At 37.6% G+C, this 11,635-nt stretch overlaps 1 protein-coding gene across 1 annotated transcript; it reads left to right on the top strand.

The window, feature by feature from the left end:
- The first annotated feature begins 564 nt into the window (after nt 1–564).
- On the top strand, nt 565–11,403 carry LOC124008603 (butyrophilin subfamily 1 member A1-like). Its single transcript, XM_046320005.1, has 11 exons — nt 565–725; nt 1,101–1,180; nt 5,411–5,749; nt 6,809–7,099; nt 8,491–8,610; nt 8,729–8,755; nt 8,889–8,924; nt 9,040–9,066; nt 9,165–9,191; nt 9,302–9,331; nt 10,540–11,403. The coding sequence occupies exons 1-11, from the start codon at nt 664–666 to the stop codon at nt 11,064–11,066; spliced, it is 1,566 nt and encodes a 521-aa protein (XP_046175961.1). The 5' UTR covers nt 565–663; the 3' UTR covers nt 11,067–11,403.
- Nucleotides 11,404–11,635: the final 232 nt, after the last annotated feature.

The following is an 11,635-nucleotide window of genomic DNA, read 5'->3' as shown; positions in this document are numbered from 1 at the left end:
TGACTGTCACGTTCTGACCTTTATTTCCTTTGTTTTGTCATTATTTAGTATGGTCATGGCGTGAGTTGGGGTGGGCAGTCTATGTTTGTTTTTCTATGATTTGGGGATTTCTATGTTTCGGCCTAGTATGGTTCTCAATCAGAGGCAGGTGTCATTAGTTGTCTCTGATTGAGAATCATACTTAGGTAGCCTGGGTTGCACTGTTTGTTTGTGGGTGATTGTCTATGTAGATTGCTTGTTTCAGCACAGTTCTCATTAGCTTCATGGTTGTTATTTCATTTATTGTTTTTGTATAGTGTTTCAGTGTTTTCTTTATTAAAATTCATGATGAACACATACCACGCCGCATTTTGGTCCTCCGATCCTTCTCGCCTCTCCTCTTCAGATGAAGAGGAGGACAACCGTGACACTGACCATGAACTGCTCTCACATTACCCCTACAGCAGCCTGTAGAGGGGGCTTGTGTACCATACATCTGGGACCTACAGTATGCAGACGTTATACTTTAACATACATGATAAATGAATCTAAAGAATATTAATACATATGTACATGTTAAGACAGCTTTAACAGTAACTGAAAACCATACTATATTCTATCTTTTGAAATGTGTTTTCCCTCCTAAATGTCCAAGTGGGTGTGTAATACAGTCATTGATGGAAAATGAAAGTGTTCTCATATCTACAACTGACTCTCCGGTATACTTTCCTGGGACCAGCAGTCAGGTAAGAGGCTCTAGTGAAATAATGGCTAAAACATTTTATCAATAGGTATTTTCTTTTTAAAAAAGTTGGCGTGTATAATGAAAATGTAAAGGTGGATTTTTTATGTCCCGTTACATATTCCCATTGTATATTTTGACCATACCTTTAGTCTTGGCATTGAACTAAAACACATTGCTTCACTTCTATTTGTTTCTGTGCTTCAACCGTCATAAATGTAAACACAATATTTGTATTATTACTTATTTTTTGTCAGCAAACAATACTCAGATGGGACTGTGAATTAAAAACAAACCAATGCTTTAATGCTACTGGATATATTATGTTACGACTTGGCAAATGCAATGATTAACAGAACATGGTTTGTTTCCCTGACAGATGCATAATGGAACCTTTGATTCACAAAGTCTGTTTGCTAACTTTCCTCGTCGTCTTCGATGCCACTTCATCTGTTGCAGGTAATAAATATTACAAGCATATACGGTATTAGTCCAGGCATATGTAAAAACGATGTTCACTTTTTCATAAAAGCATGAGTCTTGGTACACTTGTAAAGTTTGGGGCCCTGAGAATTTTTAGAAAGGGAGATATTGCAAAAAACACCTCCTGTGACAGCCATTTTGCTATTCCGCCATCGCCTGACAATTTATCTTCCTTCATATCTGCTGAAGTAAACTAATAAAAGGTGATGTCTTCACCTATGTTTTAATGGTCAAGGATGACAATGGTGCTAAGTGCAACATAATGAAAAGTTCTGATTATTATGCAAAGGTGAACTTGGGGTAAACCATTGAAAATAAATCAAATTATTTCGCTGTTTCTGACAACATACACAACAGAATATTATGTCTATTGTTGATTTGTAAAAAAAAATGTTTAAACCTTTACATAATGCTTGAAAGTGAAGCTCAGTTTGGGGTTTTCATTGATTGTGATGTTTTGGGGTTCCATGTGGCTCAGTTGGTAGAAGTTTAGTTTAGTTTGCAGAACAGACCGTTTTAAAGGAGGTGCTCAAGTGGCATTGGCACAACCATCAAACACTTAACTGCTGCAACACGGTTGCCACAAATACACATATATTTGACCATGCCCCCAAATATGTAAATGATCCCCACAGTACAGTACATTGTCCCCATCTATCAAAGCACAGTGGTGGTTGTACCTTACATTTAAAATATTGGGTGGAAAAATGTCAAATTATACCTACATGTACTGAACTGTACCATGTGAGTTCATTTGTGTACCTGTGAAGTTTACCTATGAGTTTTTTGTACCCCAGGGAACAACACTGTACCCTAACCATGCCCTTGTTCTTTGAGTGTTAATACATATTCCAAGCAAGAAGTATGGATGTGGTGGCAATGCATTCATGTATCCTCTAGGTCAAGTGTCCTTGAGCACTGCTAGATTTCTATTGATGTTACGTTGGTGGCAATAATTTGACAATTATTAACTTGATTCTGGGCAGCTTTTATCAAAGTCCAGACCTGTTTCCTTGCCACTAAGTCTGTAGCTCTTGTCTCGTTCAGGCTCGTAGACCTAGTTGTGTAGCAGGACGTATAGCAGAACATTTCAGGCTGCTATTGATCAAGAGGTTATAAGTTCAAATCCCATTGAAGGCTGAGCCCAAGTGTGGTCACAGTACAATATTTGTTTAACACTAATTGAAATGAGAATACAGCAGCATAATGTCATTTTATAGAAGTAACACCTTCAAATTATTGTACAGTATTTACAGTACTTTAGGCAAAGTTCAAAAAGGTATTCTTGGCAATATATACATAGCCAATCTACTTTACGTCCACAGGCCTGGTGGCGCACCAAGAGGTTGTCGGTCCCAAGTGAGGTTGTCCCAAGTAATCAGCATACCCCAGCTTAATGTCCATTAACACCTTAATTTAGCTGTAAAAAATACAGTAACTTGTTTTAGATTTAACATATTTTCAGCACACCTAGACAAAAACCTCCAGTGGACCATGACACAATGTTCTAAGCATTGTAATGAACATGTAATGTTCTCACATGTTGTCACATGTAGTTTCATCACCTGTTGCTTCAAATGTTGTCACATGTTATCACATTAACTCCACATAAAATCACGTGATCACAAGTGAAATTCATGTGGATATTTTGTAAGGTATCCTTTGTCTGCGTTTATGGCCTGCTCTCTTCTATTCAAACCACTGGTTTTCAATAGCGTTCATGTCCAAAAACTGGATTGGCAATTGCAAAATGTTAATTTTGTGTTCAATTAACAATTTCTTTGTAGATTTTGATGTGTGCTTGGGGTTATTGTCTTGCTGGAACATCCACTTGCGGTCAAGTATCAGCAACCAGGTTTTTAGCAAAAATGTCCTGGTACTTCTTAAAGTTAATGATGACATTGATCTTAAAACCTCTTAAGGAAGCTGCGAATTTTCGCAGCTTTTTATAAAAAATCGTGCAACATTTCAGCGCCCTGCTACTCATGCCAGGACTATAGTATATGCATATGATTAGTATGTGTGGATAGAAAACACTCAGACGTTTCTAAAACTTGTTAAATCACGGCTGTGGCTATAACAGAACGTGCGTTTCATCGAAAAGTGCAGGAAAATCTGATCACTGAAAATGGGAAAATATATCCATGCGCAACTTCAACCAATTGTTAAAAGAGACTTAAAAGAGTCTTGTCATTTGTCTCGGATTTGTTTCTTGGTCAAACGGACACAAGGAAGCAGATTTCTTCCGGTCTCCGACAGGATGTTTTGGTTTAGATATATCCGGACATGATATCAAGACGTGAAGCTAAAGAATATACATCGCCCCTTGATCATTTTGATCGATTATTAACGTTTACTAATACGTAAAGTTGCATTACAAAAGTATTTCGAAGTGTTTTGTGAAAGTTTATCGTCGACTTTTTTAATTTTAAAAAATGACATTACTGTAACGGCGTTCGTCTGTTGGAGAAAGAGAGTCGGACCGAAATGCAGCGTGTAGGTTACTCATGACTTTAATGAAAGATATGACGGTACATGAAATAACTGAAATACGAAAAGAACAAACGAAACGTGAAACTAATTACAGCCTATCTGGTGACTACAACACAGAGTAGGAACAAACACCCACAAAATACAAAGCGAAAGTCAGGCTGCCTAAATACGGTTCCCAATCAGAGACAACGCGAAGCACCTGACTCTAATTGAGAATCGCCTGAGGCAGCCAAGCCTATACCACACCCCTAATCAGCCGCGATCCCAAATACTACAAACCCCAATACGAAAACAACATATAAACCCATGTCACACCCTGGCCAACCCAAACATATAACAAAAACACAAAATACAATGACCAAGGCGTGACAGTTACGTTAAAAAACGCTATTTTTTTCGTTGATCACACACTCTTCATATATCGATATCTATGCTATATATGGACCGATTTAATCGAAAAAAGACCCAAAATTATGTTTATGGGACATCTAGGAGTGCCAAGAAAGAAGCTTGTCAACGGTAATGAATGTTTTATATTTTATTTCTGCGTTTTGGTTAGGACCGGCTACCGCAAAATCTGTCGTTTTAGATGAAGTTATCAGATAATAGCTTCTCATGCTTTCGCCGGAAAGCATTTTACAAATCTGACTCGGTAGCTAGATTCACAACGAGTGTAGCTTTAATTCAGTACATTGTATGTGCATTTTAATGAAAGTTTGAGTTTTATCAAAAACTATACGTGGCACACGAAATTTCCGCTGATTTGATCCCCACAGCGGGAGCACTTCCCTAACAAGTTTTAACATGGGCCCAAGGAGCAACGGAAGCAAAATTCATGTTTCATGTTCATGTTTACGATTCATGTTTAATGAAAAAACACACTAAACAAACACTACAAAACAATAAACGTAACGAAAACCGAAACAGCCTAAACTGGTGCAAACTAACACTAGACAGTTACAAGGACACTAAGGACAATCACCCACAAACCAACCAAAGAATATGGCTGCTGAAATATGGTCCCAATCAGAGACAACGATAAACACCTGCCTCTGATTGAGAACCACTCCAGACAGCCATAGACTTTGCTAGATCAACCCACTAGCTACAATCCCAATACATACCAAAACCCCAAGACAAAACACACCACAATACAAAAACCCCATGCCACACCCTGGCCTGACCCAAACATGAAGATAAACACAAAATACTTCGACCAGGGCGTGACAGATTTAGGATCTTAATTAGAGCCAGTTTCCTACAGCAGGAAAATACTATTGTGCAGCAAAAGGAAATGTGAATTATTATGTAGATGATAATTTATTAACAATTTTGTGGAGGGTGATACATTTTTTGTTAGGGAGAATCAAGTTTGAAACTTCAAAGTGGAAATTACAAACTTTAGAAGCATTTTTTTTACTCAAATAAACTATAAGTTTGCATTTCCTGCATTGCGGGAAAATTATTGTAACAAAAGACTGATCAATTTAAGGTCCTACATCTGTATTATTTATTTTATTCAGTCTTTTTGCTCATCTTTATCAAGGGATCCAATTATATTTGGGGCACTGATGGTTTAGCACTGGTAAAAGATAACTGTAAAGATGTAACTGTCTTTGTGATCAATATGAGCCGCTCTTATCTTTGTGACCTTCAAACCCCATTCTTCCTACCTTCTGTAACACTTTCTCCTCTACTCCTCTCTCCCTCCAGACCTCAGCCTCATAGTCCCTCCTGACCCTGTAGTTGCATCTGCTGGTGATGACATCATCCTTCCCTGTCATCTCTCTCCTCAAAGTAGTGCTGTTGCCATGGATATCAGGTGGTTTAAGGAGGGAGACTTCACTAACCCCCTGTATTTGTATAAGAGCAGAACGGGGGAAGAGGGGGAGGGCTATAAGGGCAGAGTGAGTCTCTTCACCCGGGAGCTGGAAAGAGGCAACTTATCGCTGCTGTTGAAGAATGTCAAGGTGTCAGATAGGGGACGCTACAAATGCCAAGCCAGCCACTTGGATTGGATCCAGGAACCAGCTGTTGTGCTTCAAGTTACAAGTAACCAAAGCTTATCAAGAGCCTAACAATTATCCAATAGAGACCCACAGTGGTAGTGTAATAATACCCATAAAACCTAGCGGTAAAACAGGGAAATGGTTCCAATCGTTTTTTCACCATTCATTTTTCCCTAAGGGGATTTTAGAAACACATAAATTAAGGGATGTGTTTTGTGTAGGCTAACCCTGGCATAACACATTGATTTACAATGAAAATCTCTTTCGGAAAAGGTGACTTTTATCAATATATTCGGCTCTATTTAATCTCAGATTCAAAAATACTAATTAGCATCAAAGTAGACCTCATGCAAGACTACAAATCCCTGCAAGCTCCGACAAGTCATCTCTAGCTGACACCTTTTGCTAACAGGTATTGTGTCAATTTAAAACTTGCCCGAGACAATTCAAAGAATTGTCAATTTAAAGAAATGTATCCAATTTATTACTAAATGTAACCAACATTAGATAGTTAATCAAAATATTATTACCTTTGCCTCAATTCGTCAGTGTCGTCCAGATCATCATGGCATTTGTAATTCTTTATGATAGCCACATTAGCAGCTAAGTAGCATTTCATTTGTTGGGGGTAAATACATGTACATACATTGATAAAAGCCACCTAGTTATCAAAATGTCATGCCAGGGTAAGCCTACAGGAAACACAGCCCTTATTTTAAGTGTTTCTAAAATCCTCTATGGGAAAAAAATGTATGGTGGAATAACAATTAGAACCCTTTGCCTGTTTAATCGCTAGGTTTTATGGGTATAATGACTCTTACTGTGGAACTCTATTGTCAATGGTTTCTTACCAAATTTAGACAGAATTGGTAAAAGAGACCTGATTCATCTTTGACTCTTTCCTGAAGATGTTGACATGCAGAATCTTAGAGAAGCCAACAACTGACGTAGGCAGTTCAGAACAATCAGATACTATGCAGGAACTTTCTTGTTTTGTCTGTTGACAACTTTTTGATCAAGACTAGCCTTGGCAGAGCCACATAAAATATGTTCTGGAATACCTTCCTGGTGTATATACAGTAATTCCATCCTTGGTGATCAGAGCAGGGCAGTGTCCCCAGGATCTCCATGAGGAAGCACCACAGAGTGTTCATCCAGCTCAGCTGTAGCTCAGAGAACTGGTACCCAGAGCCTGACATGTTGTGGACAGACAGCAGTGGGAAGGAGATCACCTCAGCAGAGACAGAGAGACCCAAACAGAAGGAGGGGGGCGTCCTGTACTCCATCACCAGTAACACGAGAATAGGGATGGACCAACTGGGGGGGGTCACCTGTGTGGTAATGTCAAAGGACCGGGGAACCAAGATGGAGTCTGCATCACTGCAGATGACTGGTGAGTTTAGGCACTACAATGTAGGGCCAAGTAGCCACAAACAAGTGTAAAAAATGGAAACTACTGTTGATATGACATATGATCGACCTTGACTTTGGTTCCGTTTTTATGATCTAGATGTACTGCTGTGTACAGGGTTTTCTCTTTATTTTTTTGTAGGGTCATTGCCAAGTAACATTAGATCCGTACCCATGGGAACAACCTGGTTTAGGGAGAACTGAGCTTCAGTCAGATGTTAAAGTGATATATCACTCATGTCACTATAGACCTCAAAATGTGTCTAATATCAAAATAAGTCAATCATTCCAGGTCATCTGTCATATGCCCGCAATACCAAATGAATGAGGAAAATAGGCATTGCCTAATTGCATTATTGCAGACTGTGGGTCAAGCAGCTTCCTATGCAGAGGTTTGCTAGGGCGTAGAGTTACCACAGCATTAGACCACGTTTGAGTTCTGAAAACATTTGACAAACCTTTATTTTAGAGTGAACTATCTACAGTTATTAACGTCTGTAAAAACAGGCAAGTTTAAACCAGAACATGAAGCATGATTCCTAAACCAAGGAACATCATGTAACGTCGTTCTTCGTTTGTCGAAAGAGAATCGGACCGAAATGCAGCGTGGTTGTTACTCATGTTCTTTAATGAATGAAATGACGATACATGAAAATAACGTAATATACAAAAACAACAAACGGAACGTGAAACCTAATTACAGCCTATCTGGTGAAACTACACAGAGACAGGAACAATCACCCACGAAATACAAAGCGAAACCAGGCTACCTAAATACGGTTCCCAATCAGAGACAACGAGAATCACCTGACTCTGATTGAGAACCGCCTCAGGCAGCCAAGCCCATACAACACCCCTACTCAGCCACAATCCCAATAATACAAAAACCCCAATATGAAATACAACAACATAAACCCATGTCATACCCTGGCCTGACCAAATAATTAAAGAAAACACAAAATACTAAGACCAAGGCTTGACACATCACCAGGGTGCCATGAATGTTTCTAAACCCAATCATCAATCATGATCCAGTATATACACTGAACATGAATATAAATACAACATGTAAAGTTTTGATCCCATGTTTCATGAGCTGAAATAAAAATACATTTTCCATATGCACAAAAAGCTTATTTATCTCAAATTCTGTGCACAAATCTATTTACATCCCTGTTTGTGAGCATTATTTAAATTGACTGATTTCCTCATATGAACTGTAACTCAGTAAAATCATTGAAATTGTTGCATGTTGCATTTATATTTTTGTTCAGTATAGTTTGGTAATGTTAAACTAGAGTATTTTTTTAACCTTAGATATTTAGGAAATTGCACCCAAAACTGACCCCTGACCCTGATTGAATCTTGTTACAGAGGAGTTCTACCTCAGCAGTCTCCCTGACCGCGTCTACATCGCTGCATTTGTGATTCCTGTGTTTCTGGCACTGGTGTGTATCACAGCATCTGTCCTCTTTGTCATGCACCAGAAAAGAGGTTGGTCTCTCTTTCTATTTTAATAAGAACGATTGTAGTATTTCTCTTGAACATCACTATTCCTATGATAAGGGTTTCACCGATCATTTCATTTAAGAGATATGTTTTTAACTTCCAGATATTCAGGAGAAACTAAAGCCTATTGGTAAGATCAAATATGTCTACTTTCATTAAACCACTTATTTAACGTATCAATAATTAATTTAATGAACAGATGTGTACTATTCAAAATCCCAAAGTTTAACAGAATGTTTTTTCTTTACTGTTCATCAATACAGATGAAGTCATAGCAGAACTAAAAGAGAAGAAGAAAGGTATCTAAAATCCATCCTCAATATTAATATATGAAGTATTAAGCTCGGTTTCACTCAATCTTTGTTTGGTTTCATATTGATTTTCTCAGAAAGATTAACGATGTTCCTCTTACAGAACTCACCAAAAATAATCAGCTATTGGGTATGTATAACATGGTATACATAGATGTAACATTATTTGGTTCATTAATGTCAAATGCAGAATAATGTACAGTAAAAAGCCATTTTGTATCAACACAGAAATAACTGGAACAATTCCAGACACCGGTAACTATATGCTCTATTCCCAAGTCAATGTGAAGTCATTTTATTATATCCCATATAGTTTTGTTCATGAGACCCATTATGTAAAACATGAATTACCTCTTTCTATACAGTTTGGACCTTAATGGTGTATCATCATGCAGGTAACACACACACACACACACACACACACACACACACACACACACACACACACACACACACACACACACACACACACACACACACACACACACACACACACACACACACACACACACACACACACACACACACACACACACACAATGTATTTGAAGAGACAACTTACATATTTACTACATATATTACTTTTGGACAAATGTCTAGCACACACCAGGTTCATTTCAACAGTCAAGTATTATAGCTTTTTTCAACTGTCAAGTGTTATAGCTTTTTTCAACAGTCAAGTGTTATAGCTTTTTTCAACTGTCAAGTGTTATAGCTTTCTTCAACTGTCAAGTGTTATAGCTTTTTTCAACAGTCAAGTGTTATAGCTTTTTTCAACTGTCAAGTGTTATAGCTTTTTTCAACTGTCAAGTGTTATAGCTTTTTTCAACTGTCAAGTGTTATAGCTTTTTTCAACTGTCAAGTGTTATAGCTTTTTTCAACAGTCAAGTATTATAGCTTTTTTCAACAGTCAAGTGTTATAGCTTTTTTCAACTGTCAAGTGTTATAGCTTTTTTCAACTGTCAAGTGTTATAGCTTTTTTCAACTGTCAAGTGTTATAGCTTTTTTCAACTGTCAAGTGTTATAGCTTTCTTCAACTGTCAAGTGTTATAGCTTTTTTCAACAGTCAAGTGTTATAGCTTTTTTCAACTGTCAAGTGTTATAGCTTTTTTCAACTGTCAAGTGTTATAGCTTTTTTCAACTGTCAAGTGTTATAGCTTTTTTCAACTGTCAAGTGTTATAGCTTTTTTCAACAGTCAAGTATTATAGCTTTTTTCAACAGTCAAGTGTTATAGCTTTTTTCAACTGTCAAGTGTTATAGCTTTTTTCAACTGTCAAGTGTTATAGCTTTTTTCAACTGTCAAGTGTTATAGCTTTTTTCAACAGTCAAGTGTTATAGCTTTTTTCAACAGTCAAGTGTTATAGCTTTTTTCAACTGTCAAGTGTTATAGCTTTTTTCAACTGTCAAGTGTTATAGCTTTTTTCAACAGTCAAGTGTTATAGCTTTTTTCAACAGTCAAGTGTTATAGCTTTTTTCAACTGTCAAGTGTTATAGCTTTTTTCAACTGTCAAGTGTTATAGCTTTGTTATAGCTTTCATTAACTGTCAAGTGTTACAGCTTTTTTCAACGGTTATAGCTTTGTCAAACATGTATTTCTTTCAGTGGATGTGACTCTGGACCCTGACACCGCACACCCCAAACTCACTGTATCTGACGATAAAAAACGTGTCAAGTTTGGAGACCTACGGAGAGAAAGGGGCACTGAGAAGAGATTTGAGGAAAAGCAGTGTGTCTTGGGAATGGAGGGATATGATATAGGCACACATTACTGGGAGGTTGACCTGGGGCAGAAGAGCCAGTGGAGTGTTGGAGTCGCACAGGACCCAGAGAACAGAAACAACACACCAATGATTCCAGAGAATGGCTATTGGAGCATACGTTTGGAAAACGGTGTATTGAAAACAGTTGACAGGTCTTCTATTGTCCTTCCCACTGAACTGAAACCTGGAAAGCTGGGGGTGTTAGTGGACTATGAGGAGGGAAAGATAGTGTTTTTCAACGTTGAGAAGAAATGCCACATCCACTCCTTCCTTGGAAGATTTGATAAGACACTCTATCCGTTCTTTGGTCCTTTGATTGGTTGTACAGAGGAACTCAAAATCTCACCCATCCCTCAAGCTGAAAAGTGAACCTATAAAAGATTGCAGTTGTCAGGCAAGGCCATAGCATTTTTTATTCTGTCTTTAGTACCCCAAACTCTCTGTGGTTTAAATTGACCATGGAGAAAATGATTGATGCGTGGAGTGCAATCCGGATTATCTTCCATTGTTTGAGTAATTATTTAGCTTTAGCTATTATTCACTTTTTTAAGATTGAGTTACTTTAAACTTTTACTTATTTTGTCACACACAAATTGATCTGAGCGATGTGAGATGGAATGTTTTCCCCCTTTTCATAGCTGTACTGTTTTCTAATGTTTTAGATGTAACTGTATACATCTATTAAAATCTCTGTTTTGATTCTGTATATACTCAATGTTTGTAAAGTGAGTATCCCTTGCTGTAATGATGTATAGACTAACGTATTCCGTTTTGTCTTATTCATTTATCATATTTGAATTTCATATTGTATAGCCATAGTTATTTTTAAAACAAATCATATAATCACTTTATATCCGAGACTGTTTGAACTATCATGTTGGTAGAAATATCTGTAATGATAATATGGTCCAACTAGATGTTACACTGGACAACTAACT

This window comes from Oncorhynchus gorbuscha, linkage group LG21, assembly GCF_021184085.1.
Source record: "Oncorhynchus gorbuscha isolate QuinsamMale2020 ecotype Even-year linkage group LG21, OgorEven_v1.0, whole genome shotgun sequence".
NCBI lineage: Eukaryota > Metazoa > Chordata > Actinopteri > Salmoniformes > Salmonidae > Oncorhynchus > Oncorhynchus gorbuscha.
This window is presented reverse-complemented; position numbering and strand designations above follow the sequence as displayed.

Excerpts from the sequence above, each read along its gene's own strand:
- LOC124008603 (XM_046320005.1), top strand. The coding sequence starts at position 664 with ATGAAAGTGTTCTCATATCTACAACTGACTCTCCGGTATACTTTCCTG. Across the intron at positions 1,181-5,410 it reads TGCCACTTCATCTGTTGCAG|ACCTCAGCCTCATAGTCCCT; the intron begins GTAATAAATATT and ends CTCTCCCTCCAG. Across the intron at positions 8,756-8,888 it reads GGAGAAACTAAAGCCTATTG|ATGAAGTCATAGCAGAACTA; the intron begins GTAAGATCAAAT and ends TCATCAATACAG.